This window comes from Equus asinus, chromosome 1, assembly GCF_041296235.1.
Source record: "Equus asinus isolate D_3611 breed Donkey chromosome 1, EquAss-T2T_v2, whole genome shotgun sequence".
Taxonomy (NCBI): Eukaryota; Metazoa; Chordata; class Mammalia; order Perissodactyla; family Equidae; genus Equus; species Equus asinus.
The window spans coordinates 157,883,218-157,907,565 of NC_091790.1; the positions used below are offsets into that span (position 1 = coordinate 157,883,218).

General features: G+C 55.9%; 3 protein-coding genes across 5 annotated transcripts; all 3 read right to left on the bottom strand.

The window, feature by feature from the left end:
* Positions 1-232: 232 nt before the first annotated feature.
* HOXA9 (homeobox A9) lies at positions 233-4,836 on the bottom strand. Of its 2 annotated transcripts, none has more exons than XR_011503634.1 (2): positions 1,800-4,836; positions 233-1,622 (listed from the first exon to the last, which is right to left on the bottom strand). XR_011503634.1 is itself a non-coding variant. In XM_014841026.3 (2 exons), exons 1-2 carry the CDS (start codon positions 3,232-3,234, stop codon positions 1,384-1,386), a joined length of 819 nt encoding a protein of 272 aa, XP_014696512.1. In that variant the 5' UTR covers positions 3,235-3,586; the 3' UTR covers positions 233-1,383. The 2 variants fall into 2 exon arrangements, 1 of the variants encoding a protein (XP_014696512.1); XM_014841026.3 differs by having other exon boundaries at positions 2,655-3,586.
* Positions 4,837-9,716: 4,880 nt separating this feature from the next.
* HOXA10 (homeobox A10) lies at positions 9,717-15,117 on the bottom strand. Its single transcript, XM_044765546.2, has 2 exons — positions 11,171-15,117; positions 9,717-9,991 (listed from the first exon to the last, which is right to left on the bottom strand). Exons 1-2 carry the CDS (start codon positions 12,135-12,137, stop codon positions 9,717-9,719), a joined length of 1,242 nt encoding a protein of 413 aa, XP_044621481.1. The 5' UTR covers positions 12,138-15,117.
* Positions 15,118-18,987: 3,870 nt separating this feature from the next.
* Positions 18,988-23,187, bottom strand: HOXA11 (homeobox A11). 2 transcript variants are annotated; one of them, XM_070511091.1, is made up of 3 exons: positions 23,030-23,187; positions 22,304-22,859; positions 18,988-20,903 (listed from the first exon to the last, which is right to left on the bottom strand). In XM_070511091.1, exons 1-3 carry the CDS (start codon positions 23,168-23,170, stop codon positions 20,671-20,673), a joined length of 930 nt encoding a protein of 309 aa, XP_070367192.1. In that variant the 5' UTR covers positions 23,171-23,187; the 3' UTR covers positions 18,988-20,670. The 2 variants fall into 2 exon arrangements, with proteins under 2 accessions (XP_070367192.1, XP_014696513.2); XM_014841027.3 differs by having other exon boundaries at positions 18,999-20,903; positions 22,304-23,161.
* Between the last annotated feature and the right edge of the window lie 1,161 nt (positions 23,188-24,348).

Here is a 24,348-nt window from a genome sequence, read left to right on the forward strand (position 1 = left end):
CGGCTCCTCAGAGGCCTCGCAGCCGTCCCGGGAACGAACGGACACAAAGCGGGGAGCAGGCCGCGCCGCCTAGGTGCCCCATCGTGGAGCCTCCGCCAGTCCCGGTCCCCGAAAGCCCGCCGCCGGGGCCAAAACGGAGGTTCTGTCCTCCTCCCCAGCCCGGCCGCCGCCCCGGAGACTCCACCCGGCTCCCACCCGGAGAAGATGGTGCAAAGAGCTGACCCGCAAAAAGTAGAAAAGAATCAATATATTTTATTTGGCAAAAAGTTAAATATCTCAACACAACAATTTGGTCAGTAGGCCTTGAGGTAACTATTGCAAAATATACAGTGTACGTTCAGCCCGATGGGAACCCCAGATTCATCAAGGATACAAATCTACAGTAGCCCAATGGCGGTTTCATAGTGTATAATTTATTATCAATAAAATTAACTCCGTTACAATAAGCATTCATTTCCCCCCAATTAAAATTAAAAGTAAACCATAGGTAGTAACCTTCTGCACATTTGTATAGCTCCGAATTTCCTCACTCTTGGTCTGGTGCAAAACCAATATTCAAGCTTGTCTGATTACTTTTTCTTTAATACGTGCATGATATATACAATGGACAAGACAGGTCTATAGAACACATAGAGATGAAAATGCCCGTGTTTCAAAAGTGGAGAAAACCATGAATCTATGTATCCTGGAGAACACCTTCTCTCTTTTTATAAAAATTTTATTTCACTGGGAAATCCTTACAGCTAGTTTACAATCAAAGGTTAACAGCCTAGTTATACAGAAGACACATCCCACTACAGAGCTATACTCTATGCAACTGTTTTTCCCCTTCATAAACAACCTGAGTTCAAATTGAATTCTAGCTTTCACAAACACAATGGGTGCGTCACCCAGCACAGAAGTTTGAGTCACAAAACATAATTGCCACAATAAAACACAGTGTTCAAGTATCTGAGCAGATCGCTCTGCCGCACAAAGAGCAAATTAAATTAACTACACAGACTAAAAACCATACAGCTCGCCGTCAACAGTTGTGCATTATAAAAAGGTAGTTTTTTTTTTGTTTGTTTTGTCGGGAACAGGTAGATTTTTTCCCCCAAATATATACAAGCTAGCACACGCAGCCATTAGTGCTAATTCCCCCCCCCACCCCTTTTTGTCTTATAGAAAATGGAAAGCTTACAATACCTCCTCCATCAAAACGGCAGAGGCCAAGGAGCCAGCCTGAGCAGGGTCTGCCAGGGGGAGATGAGGCCTGGCGTTCAGAGCCCCTTTGTGCGGGGTGGTGGAGGCTGGGGTGGAATGGGGGTGGGAGAAGGGGACAGGCAGTCCGTCTCTTTCTTTCTAGCTCGCTCGCTCTTTTCTAAATGAACTCCGGCCGCATCACTCATCTTTCGCTCGGTCCTTATTGATTTTCTTCATTTTCATCCTGCGGTTCTGAAACCAGATCTTGACCTGCCGCTCGGTGAGGTTGAGCAGTCGGGCCACCTCGTACCTGCGGTCCCTGGTGAGGTACATATTGAACAGAAACTCTTTCTCCAGTTCCAGCGTTTGGTGTTTCGTGTAGGGGCATCGCTTCTTCCGCGTGGAGCGCGCGTGGAGCCAGTTGGCGGCCGGGTTGCCTGCGGGGAGAGAGACGGGATTTAGAAGGAGAAGCACACACCCCCCTCCGCTGGGGGCTAGGGAACCTCCAGGGGTCTTCGACCTAAGTGCAGGACGATGCTGAGTTGGTTAGGGAAGGCGGCTGAGTCTTGGACACAATGGAACCCTGGCAGACAGACGCAGGGACGGTCACTTACAATTGCACGCAGTAAAACCTCGGATCCCCCTCCCCTCTGAGGCCCTCCTTCCTCCTCCTCCTTCCTCCCACTCTCCGCACATGTATAACGAGTGAAATTTGGAAACAGATCTCCTTCTTGCCAGGCAGGGAGAAACCACGCTGCCGTGTGTTCACGTAGGAGGATTAATATCCTTCTCTCCCTCTCACTGACTCTGTCTTCTCTCCCCCACTTTTCCTTCTACTCTCCCCGCTCCTTATTTCAGCTTCCTGGAAGGCCACGGGAGCTGCGCAGGCCGGCATAGTGCCCCTGGGTGCCCCAAGGCCGTTGATCACTTCTCCACTTTATTTGAATAATCTGGCAGGGGGACCCTCGTGGCCCGGTCGCCTGCAGCCTCATCTTGGGCAGGATTTACGCCGCCACTGGCTGAAGGCAAGAACTGGAGGGACTTGGCCTTCTCCCCTAGCGTCCCGGCTGCAGTTGCTGTCGCTGCTCCCGGACAATCTAGACGCACAAAAGATTCTCTCTGCCGCGCTGCTTTCGAAGAAACGGCCCAAAGTATCTCTGTGCTGGTCCCGGGTAGCCGGAGAAAGGGGCGGCTGGTCTTGGCTTGGCCCGCAGCGCCCGCCCCGCCCCCTCTCTCGGTAGCAGCCGCCTCCCCTCCCCCCAGCCCCGCGGGCCCACTTGTCACTGCTCTCTGGACTTGGGGCCCTATCCGAGGCGTCCCAAACAGCGGCTTCTGGCTCCTGGCTCCTGGTCCCTGCTCAGGAGGCTCCCAGAGAGGGCGAAGGCAGGCTTGAGAGAAAGCTGGTGGGCCGGCAGATCCAGGTGGCCGGCGTGGAGGCGGCGGCCGGTCTGGCGGGAGGAGACACTTACTGGGATCGATGGGGGGCTTGTCTCCGCCGCTCTCATTCTCAGGATTGTTTTCGGAGAAGGCACCTTCGCTGGACTGTTTTTCTCTATCAACTGGAGGAGAACCACAAGCATAGTCAGTCAGGGACAAAGTGTGAGTGTCAAGCGTGGGACAGTCACCCCTTCTGGCCGACAGCGGTTCAGGTTTAATGCCATAAGGCCGGCTGGAGGGCAAGCCCGCGAAGGAGAGCGCACCGGGCGTGGGCTCCAGCCAGGAGCGCATGTACCTGCCGTCCGGCGCCGCCGCAGCCACCGGCGCCTGGGGGTGCACGTAGGGGTGGTGGTGATGGTGGTGATACACGGCCGCGGGCACCGCGTTGGCTCCCGCCGCGTGCACCGGGTTCCACGAGGCGCCGAACACCGCCGCCTTGGACTGGAAGCTGCAAGGGCTGAAGTCGGGGTGCTCGGCCAGCGTGGCGGCCTGCCGTGGGGGCTGACCCAGGGCCCCCGGCGCGTAGCGGCCCGCGCCCAGCTCGTCTGCGGCGTCGGCGCCCAGCAAGAACGAGTCCACGTAGTAGTTGCCCAGCGCCCCGGTGGTGGCCATCGCCGTGCCCCGCGCCCGGCCTGCCGGCCCGACCCGCGGAAATTATGAAACTGCAGATTTCATGTAACAACTTGGTGGCACCAGGGGGGGGAAGTACAGTCACCTAATAAGTTGCCGGCGCCCGCGCCCCTATTGGCCGCGCGCGTCACGTGTCCGCCCAGCAGAACAATAACGCGTAAATCACTCCGCACGCTATTAATGGCCCGGTGTTTTGCAGTCATAATTTTTATAGTAAAAGCCATATGTTTTTATGCAAAGGGATCGCGGCGCTCCACGATCGGGTTTGTTTTAATTGTGGCCAACGAAGATTAAAAGATCAAATCTGGCCTTGCCTCTGTACTCCCTCCCTCCCTCCCCTCCCACCGCCACCACCAGACACACAGTTCTTAACCGGACTATTTTATACCACAATTAATCACGCCATCAGCAAGACGCGGGTCCCGCGTGCGAGTGCGGCCAGCGGAACCCCTCACATAAAATTAGACAATAATTGAAGCCATAAAAAAGCAGCCAAGTCGCATTCTCGCTCTACTGTATTTAAATCTATATTTATGATATTTCATAAGGAGTTATTGTTTCAGAAGCCACACAGGCTGGTGGGAAGTTGGGAACCACCAACAGATTCTTTTTCCTCGCCGTGGCTCCAAGCTGTAAAAATTTATGAGGACTTGGAAAGGTTAAATTAGACTGTTGTGTTTGGTTGGCGAGCTCCCTGTAAATAATCCCTGCGGTTCCCGGAGATGCGAGTTTACCCCGGGACCGGCTGCGAAAAGTCAAATTCAACATAGTATCCGTCCCAAACAGAGCCTCCACCGCCCCTACCCGAGCGCGCTAGGCAGGGACAGGCTGCCGAGAGGGCACCGCCTATTGTGGGCCCCTGAAATTTGCCGAACCCGAGCACAGGGCGCCGGGGCAGCTCCCAAATTCTCCGCTGCGCCGCCAGCGAGGGCCCCAACCAGGGGCGGCCAGAGAGGGAGCAGCCATCCGTCCCTGAGGCAAAGGGGTGGAGGGCCTGGTTGTGCTGCGTGTTCCGCTGGAGCCCGCGCACACACGCGCCCAGCGTGCACTGTTCACTGTGAGTCGGGAATCACCATCCCGGGGCGGACGCACGAGGCGACCTAGCCCTGTGCTGCGACCTCCAAGGCCCTAATGCTGAGCTCGGCAAGCCTGGTGGCACTCCCTGAACCACAGCTGGGGAAAAAAGCAGGAGGCAGCATCAGTGGAAGGAGAGCCCGGCTTGCGGAAAGGCAGCCCCGCCTGAGGGACCCCGCGGCTCCAGTAGCTGGGAGGCCTGCACCAGAGCGGCTGGCCTCGGGACTCAACATGAGTCCTTCAGGGTGCCTGCCTTCCTTGCTTCCTGGCCACCGCCCCGGGCCCCGCCTCGGTAACCCACCCGGCGGGGCTGCTCAGCAGAGTTACAAGACCCAAAGCGAGGCGGCCCCAGCTCAAGTCCAGGGCTAGAAATTAAAACGGGGAGGGGCACGGAGCATTGACTTTAATCCCATCCCTTAACTTGGCCAAATTGAGGAGGGTATTTCTCACTCCCTAGAGTCAGGGGTAAATGAAACGGCCTCGCTTCTCTGTTAACTGGGGGAGAAAAAAACTCACCCCAAATCCGAAGAGAAAGCGACTTCTAAAAATGGGGTAATTAAATTCACGTGCGAACACTGTGCCTGCAAGAGTGTTTCTCATTAGTCCACTTCCCTGGCGGCGAGGGCGGGCGGTCTCGGCCTTTTCCATCTCCTTTTTGCCTTCATCTTCTCTAATAGTTCCAGTAATCTCCCCCAAACCCTGATGCGTCCCTATCCCGGGTGCAGACCCTTACGTGCCAGGCTCTCCCCGAGAGTGAGGCTGCGAAGGCGCCGGGAGACCAACCGGGTGCCCCTTCCTCCGCCCGCGCCGGAAGAGGGAAGTGGTGGACACAATGAACTCCGACGTGGCTGGTCCTGGTCGCCTCAGCCCCCTCCCCCCTAATATTTTCCTTTCCCTGTAAATTCCTCCGGTTATCCCCACCCCCACCGCAGCCCAAGGTATCCCAAACGTGGAGCAGTTCGCGGAGCCTCCGAGAGAGTTTCATTAAGAAAAACTAACCTTGGAGGAAACCTTCGCTCCTAATTGTAAATGTCTGCAAACGAGCTGGACACGCCTGGCTGACTTTTGCACTTTTTGTACCCAGAAAAGACAAGAGTTATTAGCATTTTTTTTCAAAACAAAAAGGCTGTTCTTTAAATGGCCTTAGCTCCCAAAATAAGATGGTTACTAAGTATTTAGCAGGCGTTGAGTGTTAAGCCGTCCTTACTGGTGCTCAGAAAGTGAGAAAATCACAAAACGGAAATCTCTCTCTTCATCCCAGAGGTTTGGGGAGAGAATATTCAGGCTTTTGTGTCTGCTTTTATTTTGGAAGTGAAAAAAATTGCGTGCGCATAAAGAAATAAATTCATGTAATTACAAACCGCCTCTTCTCGCCTGAGAGTTCTAAAACTTCGGCCTCCAAAACAAATCCAATACTCAGGTCCAGAAAATGGCAGAGGAGTTGAGGGGAACGCGGTGTGCCGGCCTTTCAGATAACAGTTCCCGGGCCCACTGCCGCAGCTGCGAAGGGAAGCACCGCGGGGTGGGCGTGAGTCTGAAGGCCCGCGAGTGTGTGTTTGTTTGGGGTGGTTAGGGAGGGTTGGAGGTTATTTTCAGTTCTGGGTGGCGAGAACGGTCCGACTGGCTTCCAACGGTGGACTACAACTTGGAACAAGGACTCAAGTTTGTATTCCAACGGTTCTGGAATTTAGGATCCCTTCCCCTATTTTTTGAAACAGACTGGCGCTGGAAGGGTCCCCTTCTCTAGCACCCATCCACACAAGGATGCCATATCTAACATCCTCTGAACCTGATAGAAGCTAGTGGCAAGCAAGCAGCCAATGTTTGCCCTAGCGGGGCTCCCTTATCGCGGGTAAAGCCCGAGCCGGGATCGGCAGGCCCGGGAGAGCCGAAGAAGCTTCCCCACGGAGTCCTCTGCGTCGCCAGGCTCCACCGAGCCTGGCTGGGCCTCGGCCCAGGTCCTAGCCTCAGGTCCTCAGTGAGGCTGGCGAAGGCCTCCTTGCCCTCGGTGTGGGCACACAAAAACGCCGCGAGTGCCCTCTAATCCGCTCTCTTAGGCTGCCATTGCAGACCCGCGGAGTAGGAACGCAAGGCCGCCGCCATCCGGTCGTGATCGTAACCGAGGCCTTGTCTGCGCAGCGGCACACCAGGCCCAGATCCACAGCCCTCAACAGCCGCCCCACGCGAACCCTTCTTCGGCAGATTCCGACCTTCACTTGAGCACGCAGAGAAAAATAAGACCCCCTCAGGCTCTCCCAAAGCCAGCCCTGGATCTCTCCTGAAGGAAGAGTTGTGGAGGATAGGAGGTGGGAATAGAAAAAAACAACACAGAGAGACGATGAAAGAAAACTAAAGGGAAGGAAGGAAAGAAGGAAGGAATAGAGAAAGAAAAAAGAGGAAGGAGGACAGGAAAGGAAGGAAGAAGAGAGTCAAAGGCAACTCCTGGGAGTAGAGAGTGGCTTACAGACAGAAGGGTAAGTGGCAACGCCAGGATCCCACCCCCCCCCCCCTTCCTCCTAGTTTGGCCTGAGTCTCAGCTGGCAAAGGGATCTTTCCTGATCTCCTACCTGGATTGGGGCTGGTGGTGTCCCAGGCTTGCAGGAGAATGGCGCAGTCCCTGGCCAGGCGCAGGCCTGGAGCGGGGTAGGCCCAGGATGGAAGCGTGCGCCCCTGACCTTGAATGGCTCGGGGCCCAGAATTCCTACCACGCCCCCGGCGTCCGCTAAGGAGCAGCTAACCTGACCATACCTGCTCAGGCCTAGGTGGGGAGGGGAGTGAGGCCAGCAGGCTGGCAGAGCTCTGAGAATGAGGCAGGGTCGAGGCTCCTGAGTGGGAAAAGCCGAGGTTGCCACTGCAGGCCTGGCACGATCAGGGCCTGGATGCCCTGCCTGGCCCAGCCCGGCCCGGCCCCCGCGCGCACGGGTACCTGGAGACGATTTCAACTGAAGTAATGAAGGCAGTGTCGTGCTGTCGAGAGAAAGCTGGATCCCAACAACAGGAAACTACCTAAATCACCGACCAGTTCTGATGCTGCCCGCGCGGGGCTGCCGCCCGCAGCCTCTGCCGCCGCCGCCGCCGCCGCCACTGCCGCCGCCAAAGGAGAACCCTGAGGTCGCGCCGGGCCCGGCCCCTGGCCAACCTGCGCCCGCCGCTGCTACTGCGTGCCCCGGGATGCCGCTAAGGCATCACGGAGGGAGATGCCACCGGCCCCGGTAAGGTAAACCTGGGAAAGGGAGGGAAGGAAGATAAAAGAGAGAAAAATGGAAAGGGGGGGAAAGCGAGAAGAGCGGAGAGAAGGAGCAGTGTGCGTGCTGGTTTCCCAAATTTTGCAGCTCAGCGAGCAGGCACCGAGCGGCGGCAGCCCTGGGCGGCTCGAAAGCGCCGGGGACAGCACCGAGGCCCGCTCCCTGTCTGGTCTCGGCCTCCCGCGCTAGCTCCCCGCGGTTCGCTTTCCCCCCTCTAGCTCACCGCCAGCCAGCCAGCCGGGGCGCGCGCGCCCGCGCCCCCTCCCTCTTGCTGTCGCCCCCCCCCCACCTCCCGCGAGCAGGAAACGCGTGGCCCCGCGGAGGGCGACCAGGTGGGGGAGGATACGCTGGGGGAGGGGGTGCCAGGGCCGCCCCACCGCGGTCTACCTAACCGCTGAGCGGACACCAGGGACACGCTGTGGGCCCAGCCTGCTCCCCTGATTCCTAGTCTGGGGGTCATCTAGGACCAGGGGACCCACAAAATAACCAGCCTCTGCGAGCCTCCCTAGGGCTCCCGAAAGAAATCCTGTTCGGCTTCCTCTGTCTATGCAGCTCCCCTCTCAACTGAAACCACTGGTCCAAGACAGCCACAATCCAGATATACTAGCAAGTCATAAAACTGAACAAAAGCCGACAAACCTTACGGCACCAGGGCTGTAGGGCCCAGACAAATTACGACCGTCTAGGTAATATTTAAATAGATGCCTAAAGTAATTGCAGGGGGCGCAGGCTAGTCCTCCTGTTGTAAAAGTGGTGGAAGGGGTAAAGTGGAAGGTGAAGATAAGAAGTCAAAAAAAAAGAGGTAAAATTAAAAAGCTTCATTCCACAGCTTTTATTCTTCTATAAGAACATAAACATCGTCTTTTTTTCCACGCACAGCAGCATTACAATATTAATTTATTCTGATTTAAGATTAGAAGTAAATAGAACTAGAACTAACATTTATAATAATGATAGAATGCATTTGCATAAAACAAGATTGGCAATTTTTCATAATAATAGACATTTATACAGATTTGTATTTATAGTTTTTTCTTTTTCTGCACCTACAGGTTTGACCCTTTTATGCATGTAACTTCACAGTATAAAGGAAATCCAACAATGTCTCCCTTCTCTAGCTATTCTGCTTGCTCCTGCCCTCCTCGGCTTCTGTGAATTTTGGAAAGAAAAAAAAGAAAGAAAGAAGGAAAGGAAGGAAGAAGAAGAAAATTAAAAGATGAAAAAAAAAACCCTCCACAGTTAGGAAGAATTGTGGTGTGCTTGTCGTGTGTTACCACTGGTAACAGTTATTCAATCACCAAAAAATCTGCATGTATAAACAAAACTACATTAGATTATTTACCTACAGCCAGAAGGATGTGGAAATTCAGGGGTCAGTGAAATAATTTAGTTCCACAATGCAAGACCTTACACAAACTGGAAGAGAAGTTTCCTTCTTCTGGTCATTCTTTTTGTTCCTTTTAAAGCTGGAATATCTTACAGAGGAAGGAAAAATTAATCTTTCTGACTTTTCAATTTTCCAGTCAGCTGAAGTCAAGCCCTTTTGCCAACCTGCATGTCCATGCCTATAAGCCCTTCTCTTTGCCAAGGAAGAAAGGAAGAAAGAAGAAAGAAACCCAGAGGCCTGTATCCCCTGATTAAACACAGCCCAGCACTCCAGGCCGGCGAGCCCGGTGGCGGCTCCTTGCACCATTGACCTCAGGCCAGACACCTCAGAGCCTACAATGGGACCTCGGCCTTCCGGCTAGGTTTGCCCGGGGGCCCCCGCAGGAAACCAGCTCCAGTTCCACCGGGAAAACAGGGGCCGTTTCGAGCATTGGAAACCGCCCCCCCCCCCCCCCCCCGAGACAGCAAACCATCCCAGTCACCACTTGACACTTAGGACAATATCTATCTCTATAGAATTTTAGCGCGATATGGCTTTTTCCCCCAGAAAACAACAAATAAACCAGCACCAAGCAAACGGACAAAGAAACAAAAAGTCAGAACAAACCAGCCCTGCACAGATGTAACGGCCAGGAGATGGCGAGTGTGGGAGGGAGGAATGGGGCTCCGGCACAGGTGCGAGTTCCTGGGCAGAGGCCGAAGACAGAGGGAGGAGAACAGCTCTCTGGAAGCGAAAAAACGGCGTTGCCTGGAGATTCATCAGGAAAAATTAAAGTTGGCTGTGAGCTCCCGGATCCGGTTTTCTCGGTTCATTTTCTTCAGTTTCATCCTGCGGTTCTGAAACCAGATTTTAACTTGTCTGTCCGTGAGGTGGACGCTGCGGCTGATCTCTAGGCGCCGCTCTCGAGTAAGGTACATGTTGAACAGAAACTCCTTCTCCAGCTCCAGCGTCTGGTGCTTCGTGTAGGGGCAGCGCTTCTTCCGGCCGCTCTTTGCAGTGAGCCAGTTGGCTGCGTTTTCGCCTTTGGAATTGCCTGGCATTTAAGAGAATAAAGAGGGGAAGGTTAAATCGAGGCCACGAGGGCTGCGCGCAGGGGTGAATTTAGGACGTCTCTGCCACAAGAGGGATGCCCTAAGTCACACAGCTATGCCCCTCTTGCTTGCCCAGGGAGAACAGTTCCTCCAAAAGGCATGTGCAAAATGAACTGGGCCTCCAATCTACACCTATCCTCCCAATACACATTTTCCTCCACTTTTTTCCAAACACCTGTTTTAGCACAAAGCTGCCAGGCGCTTGCAGAATGAATGGCCTAGGAGGGCAGGCTGTATATCTTGAACTTAACGCCTTTCTTTGCTTCTTGCCCCAAGGCAGACGAGCATTTCCGCAGCCCCGAGGCTGGGGGTGCGAGGTGCTTACTTGAAAGGGGGGAGGGCAGCGGGGCTGTGTCTCACTCCAGCCCCCTGGTTGCCCAAGGCCCGTTGAGGAGAGGGAGAAGAGAACAGTTGGGACTTGGGAGACGCACGAAAAGCTGATCTGGGGTCAAGGGCCCTCCCTCACGTCTCTCCAGGAGCCAGGGACGTGCAGTCTGGGCGATCCCGAGTTCCAGGAGAAGCGAAACGGCCCCTCTCTGACTCTCAGCTCAGGGCCCCGGCGTCCGGGGCGAGATTTGCCTTTTCTTCTCCCCGAAACAAGGATTCCCGCCCCTCCAGCAACTTTGAAAAAAAGCATGGGGGATCGTAAACTCGAACTTCGCCGGTTAATGGGCTTATTTATTGGTGCTGGCGGCTGCTTATTTTGGATGCCTTACAAACATCCACGCTATCTGCGGGCGAGCTACTTTCCCTCCCTCCCCCTCCCCCCGCGTGGGCCGCGCCTCGAAGACTGGGCCCAGACCACGGCTTGGGGGGCTCCGGGCCACGAAGAAGGGCACGTACAAGAGGGGGGCTGCTCGCCGGTGTCCTCGCCCCCAGAAGGGGTGAGCTGAGGCCAGCGTGGAGGACGTCTTGGTGTGGGGCGCTAACCCGGACATGAATTTTTACTGCGTCCCCACGCCCAAATATTAAAAAGCAAGTTCACAGGGTCAGCCTGCCTGCAGCTCGGGCCAAGGCCGGCCGGCTGTTAGGCGGACTCCTGGCCCTCTGTTCCTTCCCTTCTCTGGGTCTGCTAGTCTGTCTGCCCGCCTGCCTGAGGCCCTTCAGCAAGCCCTGCTTACCCAGGGAGTCCTTCTCCGGCGAGGCTTTGCTGCTCTCGGAAGGGGCCGGGGAGAGCTCTTCCGCAGCTGAGGACGAGGCGTGCGCCTCCTCGTCGCCCTGCGAGCCCCCGCCGCTGCCACCGCAAGCCAGCGTCGGGGCCGGCGGCGAATCGAGGGCTCGCTCCTTCCGGGCTGCATCCGCCGAGCCGGAGGCTAGCGAGGGTGGCGGGTCGAAGCCGCGCCCCGGGGGCTGAGCGGGGAACGGGCCGGCGCCAAGCTGCAGCGCGCCGCCGCCGCCGCCGCCGTAGCTCTTGCTCGTGCCATAGGCCTGGGAGAGGCGGAAGTAGCCGGGCACTGGCACCCCGCTGGAGGTGCCCAGGGCGCAGCCGTCGGGCGGCGGGCCCCGCGGGGGGAAGGGGGCCAGCTCGGCAGCGGCGGCCGAGCCTTTGGGGCATTTGTCCGCCGAGTCGTAGAGGCAGTAGGAGCTCTCCTCTTTGATGTTCTGCGCGAAAGAGCAAGAGGTGGCCTGGGGCGGGGGCTGGGGTGGTTGCGGCGGGGGCGGCGGCTGCTGCTGGGGCTGCTGCGGTGGCGGTCCCTCGGGTGGTTCCATCCGGCACGACCGGGGCGCGTCCAGCCACAGGTCTATAGGCGCGGGCGCGTAGCCGTGCGCCCCGGGACCCAGGCCCCCGTTGCCACCGCCGCCGCCCGGCGACGCCGCCTCATGACGCTTGCCTCCCAGAGCTGGGAAGAGCCCGCAGCTCTGCAGCCCGTAGGGCAAGTCGGTGGCTGGCGGCAGGTAGACCCCGCCGTGGGCGTAGTAGCCGCCGCCGCCGCCGCCCCCCGCGCCGCCGCCACCACCGCCAGCCTCGCCTCTGCCGGAGCTGATGAGCGAGTCGACCAAAAAAGAGTTCGCGGCGGGGCTCTCCGAGCATGACATTGTTGTGGGATAATTTGGCGAAGGGAGCAGATAGCTCTTTCTGGCTGACATTTCTTGTGCAAAACATGCTGAATACGATTAGCAATCCCCCCGCACCGCGGCGGGCGCCCGCAGCCAATCCTGAGCCAGAGTTTCCGCGCGACCACTCCCAGTTTGGTTTCGTAGGCGCGGGGCCGCTCTCCGAGGGCGCCCTCCGAGCCCGCGATTGATATAAATATGTAATCTGTATTGATGGGCCGCAAGACGCACACCCGATACCTCAGCCCAAAGGCCAGGAGCTGCGGGGGCTGCCTCAGCATGGCTGGTGGGGGGCCGGGCCCCTGGGCTCGCCCCGCCCATGCCCAGCGTGAGTCCTCCTGCGGGGTCTGTTTGAAGGGCCCTTGGGCCCCGCGCAGTTAACAAGTGGAGTGTTTATGGTGTGCACCCCAGCCCGCCTTGGGTGCTCCCTATTCTTAATTTGGAATCAGCCACTAACCTTTGGTGCATTCTAACCACTAAGGGGGCCTGTCGGGCCTCAAGCTCTTCCAATTCAGCTCTGGACCTGAAGCTGTCTCCCAAAAGAGGTAGACCATGTCCTAAGGCCACCAGGACCCTCAGAGTGTCCGAAATCCAGAGTAGACGGGAAGATGGCTATTGCTACTTCTTTCTTGCATCCCACACAGAATTTTCCCCAAAACGCAATGCCCTGGCCTTCCACCCCCTACACTTCTCTTCCACTGGCCGGTTGATCCAGTTAGGATCTTTGCCTCTGGTGTGCTCACCTGGCTTGCCTTCTCTACAGCTCCCTTCGGTGGACCTTGGTGGGCTGGCACGAGTCGGGGGTGTACGCGACTGGCAACCTTGGCTGAAAGATTCCTCCACCCCTACTCCGAGACCAGAGCCAGGTCCAGACACCATACAACCTCATCACCCTGGCAGCCTGAGAGCTCATACGCAGTTTGGGGGAAGTGAAAGAAACATTGATCTTCAGAGTCTTTGGCTTGCCGGGAGGCGAAGACCTGGAGGGGGAAACCTGGTGGAGGGCGGCCGATAGACATCTCTGCCACACTCCTCTCCAGCTCTCCCTTTTAGCCTTGGCATTCGCACGCTCCCGGAGGCTATGACAAAAACCAGTGTCACCACACTCCTGCCTCTCTGTCCCCTCCCTTCTTCCCCCCTCCCCTCCCCTCCAAACCCGAAGCTGGGGCAGCCGTCACTCCCGCGGTGTGCGCATTTTAACGAGGCCCGCGGTGAGGAAATCCGTTCCCTGCGAGGCCGGGTTGGGCTCGTGTCCCAGTTATAGGAGTGTTCGGAGGCCAGGCCCTTTGCTCAGCAGACACTGGGCCTCCTTCGTCGCTGGCCGTGTGACCTGCTCTTAGTCAACTGGAAACGGCCGGCCCGGGGCGCTAGCCCCCAAGAGTGGGCCTCATACACGTCTCAGGAAATGCGACCTTTTCCGGCCGGATCCACTGGAGCCCAGGAGGTGGATTCTTGCCCCTGGCCTGCGGGCTACAGCTCTACAGGATGCCCCAGGCCTGCCGGCCCCGCCAGCTCCAGCCCAAGCAGAGGCCTTGACTTGCTGCTGGACGCCGGGATCCCAGGAAGCTGACCGCTCAGGCCTCTGCCTGTAACGGGAAAGACCCTTGCAGCCCAGTTGATTTGTCAGCACTTGGCCTTGTTCCTCCCGGTATGAACCCAGTCCGAGGAAGAAGCCGAGCCTGAGAGGACCCAGAGAGAGCGCACGGGAGAGCTGGCGGCAGAGCCCTGGCGCTAGCTTCTGAGATGCAAGTAGTCACGAGCAGTTGCGGTCTCTGCCGCCTCGGCTGCTCCGCGCGCAGCGCCCGGAGGCCGCGCCACCGCTTGCGCTGCGCTCCAGCTACTTCTGCTGCGCTCCGCAGTGACTGGCTCTTTGGACTGGGCATCTAGAGTGGAGAGGAGGAGGACAGAGAGAGAAAGAGGGAGAAAGGCAGAGGGAAAGAAAAGGGAAAGCGTGAAAGAACTAGTTCTCTCCAACCGGACAGCGTCTTGAGGCCACAGTAGTGGCACAGCCGGATCAAGTGAAGAATCTATGCGGAGAGATTAGGAACTGTGCTTCGCTGTCCACGTTACTCCCACCCACAAGGCCAAGGCAAATTCTAACCTGGCTAGGCCGGCAGCACCAACGAACTTGAGTACAGAGAAGCTGCAGAACTCGCAGCCTAGGAGCCTTCCCCGGATGGGCCCGGTCCTTACCCAGGAGCTCACCAGGCACTCAAGACTGTGGCACTCAGCAGCGCTACTAGGAAATGCCACAAAGCTGAGGGCTGCCTGAGAAGGGGATTTTGCCTCTCAGCACTGTCCATGCCTCCTCAGGAAGCTCTGTGGAGTGGGAAGTAGGTCCCAAGAAGAGGAGAGGATTTTTTGAGGAGAAAGAGCCTCAGCAGCCCCAGCCGGGACTTTGTGCCTCACCGACTAACTGCAGAAAGCAGCTTCCCAGGCCGCAGGTTGGGAAGGACCAGTGGCCATATGTGAGAATGCTTGAGATAGTGGAGGCTAATAAAATAAAGAGAAAGACAATGATCTAAACTTGTCTTTTTTAACCTTTTTGGAAGTGAAGTCCCCTTTGGAAAATCTAAGGCCAAGTTCTGACTCTTATCCTGTGAGAAACACACATCTGTACATTCCCACAATTTGACCCATCGTTTTCAAGGAGTTCACAGACCCCCTCAAAGGCTTCTCCATGGGCCCTCCAGAATATTGCAGAACTCTGGAAATTCAGCGACCTGGCCAATTTGACTGGTAAGACAAGCAGGGTGTCTCATTGTAGGCAGCTCAGGCCCTGTCTGGTCAGGGCCCTGTAGGGTGGCCAAATGGGCTTCTAGGCTGGATGGGATCCAAGACTGGGTGTGCTCCAACTAAGGTTACAAAAGTCACCTTGGTACTGCATCTGCTACAAGAAGGCTGCCCCGGCTTCGGCTGCAGAGTAGAAGAGGTGGAAGGCCGGCTGCAGACTCTCAGACCGTGGCATTGGCACTTGGGTCTTCACCACCCTTTGGGGAGAGCCGGATGTTTTTCTCCAGCATCTTTTCCCCCTTGTAATAGACCAAAAGGAATGTTTGGTTTGTGCTGTTTTTTGCTTTTAAAAAAGCTGTGTAAGCGTGTGTGGGAACCCCTCTATGGCCCAGGACCACCACCCCACCCCCACCGGGGCTTGCTGAGCCGACAGCCAACGCAGAGCCTGCGGGTGTGCCTGGGACGCAGACTGGCCTGGCGCTGCCGCTGGTTCGGAGAGAAGATATCCACGCAGCAGAAGCTCACGTTAAACGTGGCTGCCCTCTCCGCCCTCCTGGAGCTTCCAGCATCCACGACTGCCCCCAAGACTCCACACTCCCACAGAGGTGTTAGCTTCCTCAATAGACTAGTCCATTTATCGATCACCTTGGCTTTCCTGAGATTCCCCACCTTCTGGAGATTAAGAAAAGCGATTCAGTTACAGCGTTAGTCAGCTTCACCTTCTGGACACACACTCTCCCTCTTGCCATTTGCCTTCTTTCCTTCTCTCCCTTTCACCCTCCCTCTCAGCTGCTGAATTTCTCTCCCGTTCTCAGGTTGCCTTTGACTTAAAACTCTCGGTGCCTGCTTGCTTCAGCCAGGCCTGTGGAGCAGTTCTGTGGCAGCCATCGGGGCCCACGTTCCATTTAGGAGTAAATATCACCCATTTCTACCTGAGTAATAACACTCTTCCCTCCCCCATGGTTATGGAGCCAAAGTAAATGCCAGGCAGGTCGAATAAGCCCTTTGGTGAAGATTACAATGCGGTTCACCAGGCATCAGATTTGTCCTCCTGAATAAACCCTTGCAAATGATGAGAAATAATAAACTACCACCAAAAAATTCTTTTTAAAAATACGAGGTATTGAGATTGAGATAGCCAGTAAACAATTTGTATCTGAAGGTCGCTCTCAATGCTTTCAGGGCTCTCTCAATGCTTTCAGGGCTCAGAATTATTTGACTGGCTATGGAGTTGGGCTGCGGCCCCACAGAGGGAAATAAACACTACTTCCATGTGTCCGGCTTTAACAAAAATTCTGGACTCCTCCGATTCACGTATTTACTGCCGAACTAGAAATTTTTTTGGTAAGCAATGATGTTCTTTTCTCGTCCATCTTTAAGAATGTCAGCATTTCCAGGGATACTGGATGTGTGCAGTCAAATACCAGGTGCAATATATCCCTCAACAACCCACTTTAAAATTTTTTCTAAATCCAACCACTGAACTAGCCCTTCTCTCCTGATGAGGAGAGTGTTCGGGCCTTTTCACACACCCCCTAAATTGCAACGTCCTTAGTTTTGTTCATAACAAAACTGCATCTGGCCTTGAAACGAGAGGTGGCTCTGGGATTTTAGAGAGGGCTCGGCTGCAGAGAGTGCCGTGTGGGCACCCAAGCCTTCCTGTGGTTGCCTTCTTCTGGCAGTATTTGGAGCTCCTGCTCAACAAAGACTAGTGACTTTCACAGGCAAAAATCACACACATGCAAGCAGCCCCTACTTTCTCTCAGATTCCCCCCACTCACCTATGCATTGTATATTTGTGAAAATAAAAGAACCATTTCAAGAAACGTATGAAAACATATTAGAATAAAAATTTAAATACAGGAAAAGGAGGAATTTGAATCTGGCCTCCGAAAATGTAAGTGAAATGATTATTTAAAACTTGTTTTATGACCACCCTGATGGAGAGATTGTTCGATCAGAGTTTATCCTCAGTGCCAGCTTTTGAAAATGTATAGGTATTTACCAATACAGTTTTTGCATATTTATAAAATATGCAAAAGATCTCATCTTTGCATCTAGGAAATTGCTTCAAAACCCAAGCCAGGTTTATAGCGGTACATTCCAAATAAACAATACAGACTTCTCTGGCAGCCTGAAAAATCAAGTGCGACTTTTCCGAATTGGCTCTTTTCTAAACAAAGGTTTCCCCCAGGCTGCTTGGCAGACCTAGAGACCTCACCTGGTAGGAAACCAGCGACAACCCGGACGTCTGCCCCAGGGAATAAGCCCATCCCAGCGGCCAGGGTCGCTGACCACCTCGTTGTTTGGCGTAGAAACTTTGTTTTCCCCAGTCCCGCCATCTCCTTTTTATCCCCATCGCACCCCCCTATCCCAGCACAGCCCGGGACCCTTTCGCTTGGATGCCCCCCATCTCTGGCTCATCTCATTCTGAATATTTCTACAAAATCGAAGGATCGCTTTGGGTGATTGCTGGCGCAAGGAGCTAAAACCGTCGACTTCCCACTTAGGCCTGCCTCTGCTTTCCAACCTTAGGGAGCGATGGGGGGGGGGGGGGTGTGGGCTGAGAGCCTGTAGCGTCACCCCGGAGCGCACAAACCCAGCCACTTTCCCCAGCCCTGCTCAGACATCGGCCACCTCCCCACTCCCTCCCCAGCCAGACTGAAATTGCTAAACTTGTGGCCTCTTACCTTGACACATTTCCGAAATCACTGCCAAGGGAGAGCTGGCTTCTCCGCGCCGCGATGCCTGCGAGGCCTAGAGAAGGTGCGTTGCTTTAAATTACACCACCAACCACTTCCTGAAGGTGAGCCTCCCTTTTTTTTTGATGCGAAGGGGAGCGGGACAAGTGAAATAACGTAACGTGCTGCTCTTAGTATCAGAAGCGAACAAAGGCCAAGAATCGCGCTGGGGTTCCCCGCTCCCCAGCGGCTTTGACATTGATCGGAAGTGCGCCATCTCGTGGCGGCTGAGCGCCTAGGCCGGGCCCGAACTCAGTCTCAAGCCGGGAGAAAGAAACAGGCTCCAGGCAGAGACAGAGAGAGAGAATGCGCCCAGCCCGCTGCTAAAGAGATCTCATTTTTACATCTAAGAAATTGCTGCAAAACCCCAGCCGGGTTTATAGCGGCGCATTCCAAATATGCAAATGGGCCGGCTCCGGACGGGTTTACGACCACATTGTCACAGCCATCGGAGGATGGGCTTTTATAGGGCTCAGAAATCAAACCCGCGCCCGCTCGCTGCCCGCCCCGCTAACAGGCCTCCTGGCTAGACTCTCTCTAGCAACTTGCGAGACTTTGGTTAATCTTTAACCATACCAAAGGAAGTCTTTCCTTAAACCCTAGGCTTCCCTGCCCACCCCCTCCCTGCTCCCCAGGAGAGTGCTCATTCACCTCTGTGTGTCTATCAACCCAGACATTCATCTCGGGGTCTATCCCACTCCCCTTTGAGCCCGATTTCCCCAGTCGCGCCAGTTAGACAAACACACAAACAAATAAACAAAGCCAAAGCCGGGTCTGGGGGTCTGGGGCCTCTCTCCAAATTTGATCCTGTCTGCCGCTCTGGCCCTGCCTGGGTGGCTAGGAAGAGGGTGAGTGGGGGTGGGGTGGGCAACAAAAGGCTCTGGCCTTACTGCCCTGCCCCTCAAGGTTATGGGTGATGTCCAAATTTAAGGCAGAAGTTCAAAGGCAGGAAACAAAGAGGAAACCGGCATCTTTCTTTCCCCAAAGGGAAAAGGCAGCCTCCGCTGGGAGCTGATGAGAAAGCGCCCTTAGAGGCTCCTGAGAGTCTGCTGTCTTTGTACCCAAACCCATCTCCCTCTTGCTGAAGGGATCCTCAGGGCACCCGAGAGGTTCCACTTCAGGCCTCCTAGTACTGAGGTGAGCAAGCCCAGCTTGGGATCAGACCCACTGGCCACTTCAAGCTTCAAAGCTTTCTCCCAGGGCTGGGGTCAGTCTGAAAGGATGAAGCCTCGTATTCCAGTCCCGGAGATAACCCATTCCGGGGACCCCACTTCCCAAAAGGACCTGGCCAGTCACCCTAGCTTCCTAAGCCTTGCTTCTAGTGGAGTTAAATCCTGACTCAGTCACCTCCCCACCCCCTTAGGGGCCTGGTAACTTGCCCCTTTCCTGGTGGGGGGGTAATGAGGGGGCAGACATTTGGCAGTAAAAGGCAAACAGGGAGAGGAATGTCACACCAAGACCCAATACTCAAGTTTCCACCGTCTTTATTTTCCTTGTGCCCTGTCGCCTGTATACATGCTGCGACATACTTGGTGGGTGAGAATGGAGGACAGGCCAACTCCCCCGTTACAAACAGAGCCACCAGACACTTCTTAACACAGGAAGGCAGAGGAGATTCAATGGGTGTGTGTGTGGGGGGGGCTGCTGGCTTTCTCAGCTGAGGTTCTCAGGCCCTGGCCGAACTACCTGAGAGCATCCCCTAACACTTTCTAAACATTGCAAGAAATTAAAAAGACCATTCCCAACGCGTTTCCTGCCTCCTCCAGTACCCCAAAGGAAATCAACTAATGGCAAAAAAAAAAAAAAAAAAAGTATTCAAACAAAATAGGTTATGGTTCCTTTATTTACAAGTCTTTTGAACACCATCCCTGTATGAAGCGTACATTCAAATATTCTTAGCAGTGAGTGAGTTTAACCGTTGAACACTGTAAACAGATACAGCCTTTAAATAGTTTCTTCATCATCTTTTTTCCCCTCTACATTGCATCTTTTAAAATTCGCTTTGGTTCCTGCAGGGAAATATATATATAATATAATATTTATCTTTTAAAATAATTCCAAATTGCTCTCGACCTCTTGGAAGGTCGCCGGAAGCTTCCAAGCTCAGTTCTGGGGTGGTGAAGGACAGAGTGCGGCGCCGGAACCGGGTGTTTTGAGAGACACGAGCCCCTCATAGCTGGGGACCGCTGGCCAGGCCTGCTGCTCCTCTGAGCAAATCCAAGCTTCAATTAAGTGTGGGGGAGATTTTGCCAAGCTGCTGCACTCCACAGGCATTTCCTGCAGAGATCTCGGGGCCAGCGGCCTGGGTGAAGTCTCTTGGCTTTTTGATGTCTTCCACCTCGGGGAACGCTCTGCTCTGCCACCAGGCTTTAGGCCTGAGTGGCAGGCCAGGACGAAGACCTTCATGGGTAGGAAAAACTAGGTGGGGTGCAGGAGGTGACTGCTAGAAACTCAGGCCTGGGACAGTGCGATGAGTGGCTAGGAGAGGTGGAGAGCCACAACTGTCACCTGGAATCGTAGATTTTTCTTCCCTCAAGGATCAGCAGCCCTCTCCCACATCATATCTACCTCTTATTCCAGCCGTCTTTCACATTGGCTTTGGAAAGCAGCCCCCTTCCTGCCATCTAGGAATCCTGCCCCTTCCTCCTACTCCTGTCCCCAAGCTGAACTGGGTTTGGAGATCGCATAGCTTCTTGATGCAGGGGTCCTGGGGGTGGGCAGGCTCCATGTGGAGGGTCCTGGGCCAGAGTTGATCTCCAGGGGGCCTGGCAGGGGGCTGTGTCCCTGATGGAGACCACACCCAGCCCGAAGCTCCGCAGTCTCCAAGAGTGAACCGCCAGGGGTCCCAAACCATTCATTCTAGTAGATGCACAGCTCTCCAAATCCAATTATTGTTAGGAATCTTAACCACAGATGCCCAAGAGAGTCCCAGGCCACCTCTTTCCAGGCTATCTCCGTGTAGCCTCTCCTCTCTTGCACATCTCCTTTCTTCAGAAGTCACTGTGTGCCTTGACCTTGTCAAGGGCAAAATCTGCATGTAATCTCACGTGTATGAAGCCCCCCCACCCAATTCCAGCTGGCTAGATAGAGCCTTAGAGGAGCGGGTTTGCTGAGTAGTACTGTAAACGGTCTCTGTTAATTTTTTTTTCCTTCATTCTCCTGTTCTGAAACCAGATTTTGACTTGACGGTCAGTGAGGTTGAGCATGCGAGACAGCTGCAGGCGCTTCTCTTTGTTGATGTACACGCTGAAGAAGAACTCCCGCTCCAGCTCGCGGATCTGGTACTTGGTGTAGGGGCAGCGCTTTTTTCGGGTGCGTTGGCCACCTGTGGAGGGCAAAGAGGCTGGGAGTGAGCCAGGTGTGGGGGCTGCAATTCATCCCAGAGGCCCCCGTGGAGGAAAAGGGCTGGCCCCAGGGCCTGGAGGCCCTGCCCAAGCCCCATCAAGGTCTCCCCAGGCCCCCATCTTCAGGCTTCTACAGCCGGCCTGGGACAGGCTGCAGGCAGAGGCTCAGGCCCAGATAAAAGCCAGCTCCCTAGATAGGCCCCCAGGGAAGCTGTTCAGGCTGCCCCCAGAGCAGAAAGGAGGGCTCCTCACAGCAACAGGCGAGTTTGTGCCGCGGAAGCCGCTTTCAAAGCAGCCAAGAGGGGGTTGCCGGCTGCCTGCAGCCCGGCCAGACTAAACAAACTGCCGCCCGCGGACATTTCACCTTCCATCACCTGGGAGCCGCTTCTCGAGGCGGTAAAGGAGGCCCCAGCCCCGGTCTTTCTCGGCTGCGGTCAGGACTCGGCCCGCGTTAACGTCTGGGGCAGCTGCGGGGTCTTTGTCAGCCTGAGTCCGGGCCACCAGCTCCTGCCCCCCTGGCCAGCCTCCTGGCTTCCGCGAGGTGAGGAGGTGGCAGCGGAAGCCTCCTACCCTGGGCCTTCGCTGAGCACCAAGGCCACACAGCCGTCCCGGTCCCCCCGCAGGGCAGGAGTGCTGTTTTAGATAGGGTGGAGGGAAGAGGGGTTTCCCAAGGCTGCGGGCAAGCTTGACTTGCTCCCCTTTTCAATAAAACTCCACAAGAGGTAAAGAAAAAAACCCCGCTTTTGACAGATTGAATAACAATTGTGAGTAACATGCAGTCGGACAGAAGGCGGCACTTAATTGCCACCGCGCCAGAGGAAAATGGCTTCCTTTGGACAAAAAGGCCAACTTTGGGTTAATTTGTTTCTTTTAATATATTGCTCAAGCTAAGCGGGCTATTTTATCTGTTAAACACGCTGCTAGCGCCGTCGTTAAACAGCGATGCCTTTGAATGCCGGCCGGGGCTGGAGTCCCTGCGCAACACATGGCTTTTATAAAAATCTCCAGATTACCTCGCTATCAAAGGCTCCCGGAGCCCTTGCAGGGGGAATTTACAGGCGCCCACCTCCGGCTCCCCAGCCCCGGAGCTGGCCCCGAGCGAGGTCGAGCTGCCGGGCTTGGGAGCCGAGAAGGGAAAAAAGGGAAAAAGGGAGTTGTGTTTTTTTTTGCAGGCATGCCTTGGCCGGTGGGTATTTCACGGCCAATTTCAGCACTCGCCACGTGATCCCGCCTTTTATAACAAAGTTTTGTTGGGGGAAACCTAAAGGCCCTTCATAAACCTTATATGCTTATAAAACAGCATATAAAAATTTAACAGCGGTGCTGCGCTAGATTTCCAACTCCCCTTTCATAAAGCGCAGGGCGCTGCCTTTATACGTACTGGAGCCGCCGGCCTTGTCCTCAGTGTGGCCGGAAGACGACTCGGGGCTGCTGCTGCTCTCCGGGCGCCGCCGCCGCTCCTTCTCCTCCGCCGCCGCCGCCTCCCGGCAGCCGCCGCCGCCGCCGCCGTCCGAACTTGAAGTTGCCGGCGTGCCCGTGGCCGCTGCCGCCGCCGCCGCCGCCGCCGCGGAGGTCGCCGCGGCCGCCGGGGGCCCCTTCTCGGCGCTCTTGTCCCCGGGGTAGTCGGAGGAGGCGAGGTTTTCCGGGGTGCCGTAGGCCGTCTCGAAAAACTGGTCGAAAGCCTGTGGCAGGACGCCGTTCCTGCCCACGGTGCTATAGAAATTGGACGAGACGGCGGGGGTGGGGTGGTGGTAGACGTTGGCCGAGCTCTTGGCCAGCACGTCGCCAGGCACGCCGGCCGCGCTGGGCGCCTGCAGGCAGTCTCTGTGCACGAGCTCCTCCGCGGAGTAGCAGTGGGCCAGATTGCCGCGGGGGTGCCATTTAGTGGCGGGCTCAATGGCGTACTCTCTGAAGGTCACTTCCCGCACGGGTTGGACCTGGGGCAGGTTGGAAGAGTAGGAGTATGTCATTGGGCGCGAAGACGGGGTCTGGGGCAGAAAAGAAGGGAGGCTGGAGAAATCTGGACCCGAGACGTAGTAAGTACAACTTGGCAAATACATGTTAGAGGAGCAGGGACCACGCTCATCAAAATCCATCATTGGGCTACCTTGGGCTCTCCGCAGTAGCCGAGCTTAACATGATTCTCCACTGCAGCTGCCTCTTTGAAGCGGATCCGTGAAGTAGAAATTTGGAGACGTAAGCTGACGTGGAAATCTATCCCCATCCTTAGCAGGGAGGTGCTGGTCATGTGACCCGATGTTGAAATTGACAAGCTGCGAGCTAGTCCGGGCCTTTTTTTTTTTTTTCCCCTTTCCTTTTTTTTTTCCCTCACTCCTCGGCTTCCTTTCTTTGTAGCCACCTCAGGGGAAGCAACAGATCGTCACTCGGTGTTCTCACCGAAAGCACGTAATCGCCGGTGTAACTCATGTTGGCTGGGGGGCCTCCCGGCTCGCGGCGAGGCTGGGGTGCGCCCCCATGCCATTCGCTTGGGCTCAGCTGCACGATCCTGGCCCTCAAATGCGCCGAGGGCGGTGAGAGAGCTCAACTCCTGCCACCCACAACTCCCCGGGTGAGGGATGCCTCAGACTGGGGGTGACTGGGTGGGAGCTCGTCGCTGCGTGGCCCGTGCGTGGTCTTGGAATCTATTCGCCTGGAGGCTAGCGTTTGCACCTTCTTCGCTGTCCCCCTCCCACAGGCTTGCTCTGGGAACCACCTCTGCCTCCTGCCCTGGCCGGACCCCCTTCGGGGCCAGGGTTCGCAGCCGTGGATGTGCCTGCCTCGTGACTTGCCCGATTTGCACGGTGGCTTGATTACACGCTCGCATTCATGGTCACTTCCGAAGCGCTTTAGTGCCTTCCGTCCCTAAACCGCCAACAACCAGGGCGGCTTCCCCCGCGGTTTGTCAGGGATCCGCAGGTCCCGGAAGGGCCTTCGTCTTACCCGGGATCCACCTCCCCTTCATCCTCCCAGGCAGCAGCCTCACCCCACCCCCTGCCCTTGTAGAAACCCCCTCCTCCTCGCTGCCTGCCGGGGTTCAGAGTCGCTCCGGAGAGCCAGAGGCGCGGGGGCTGCGCCGCGGCGCACTGGTCCGCCCACCCGCCTGGTCTGGAGCTGAGGACTCGGGAAAACATGCAGTTGAGGCGAGCCTTGGGCTGCTTTAGAGGCGCTGATATTCGAGGAGGCTTCTCCTGGGTACGCTGCACCTTCCAGGGGCCCATCAGGCTGCTAGCGGAGCTCCAGAGCTGTAGGGAGAGTGGGGGCAGCCAGGAGGGGGAGAGGGCCAGGGAGCCGGCTGAGAAAGGGGTAACAAGCCTCCTCTCCTTCCCTGAAAGCGTGAGAGGCAGGGATGTGCAGGACAGAAACTCAGAAGGCCCGGCGCCTTTCTTGCTACTCATCCCACAGGAGGAACACAATGCCAAAAGAAAG

Bases quoted from the DNA above. Each gene is read 5' to 3' on its own strand.
- HOXA9 (XM_014841026.3), bottom strand. From the start codon at position 3,234: ATGGCCACCACCGGGGCGCTGGGCAACTACTACGTGGACTCGTTCTTG. The intron at 1,623-2,654 runs GTAAGTGTCTCC...CTCTCCCCGCAG, and splicing joins CAAGCCCCCCATCGATCCCA to GCAACCCGGCCGCCAACTGG.
- HOXA11 (XM_014841027.3), bottom strand. From the start codon at position 23,021: ATGATGGATTTTGATGAGCGTGGTCCCTGCTCCTCTAACATGTATTTG. The intron at 20,904-22,303 runs GTACGTATAAAG...TGCCCTCCACAG, and splicing joins GGACAAGGCCGGCGGCTCCA to GTGGCCAACGCACCCGAAAA.
- HOXA10 (XM_044765546.2), bottom strand. From the start codon at position 12,137: ATGTCAGCCAGAAAGAGCTATCTGCTCCCTTCGCCAAATTATCCCACA. The intron at 9,992-11,170 runs GTAAGCAGGGCT...CTTAAATGCCAG, and splicing joins GCCGGAGAAGGACTCCCTGG to GCAATTCCAAAGGCGAAAAC.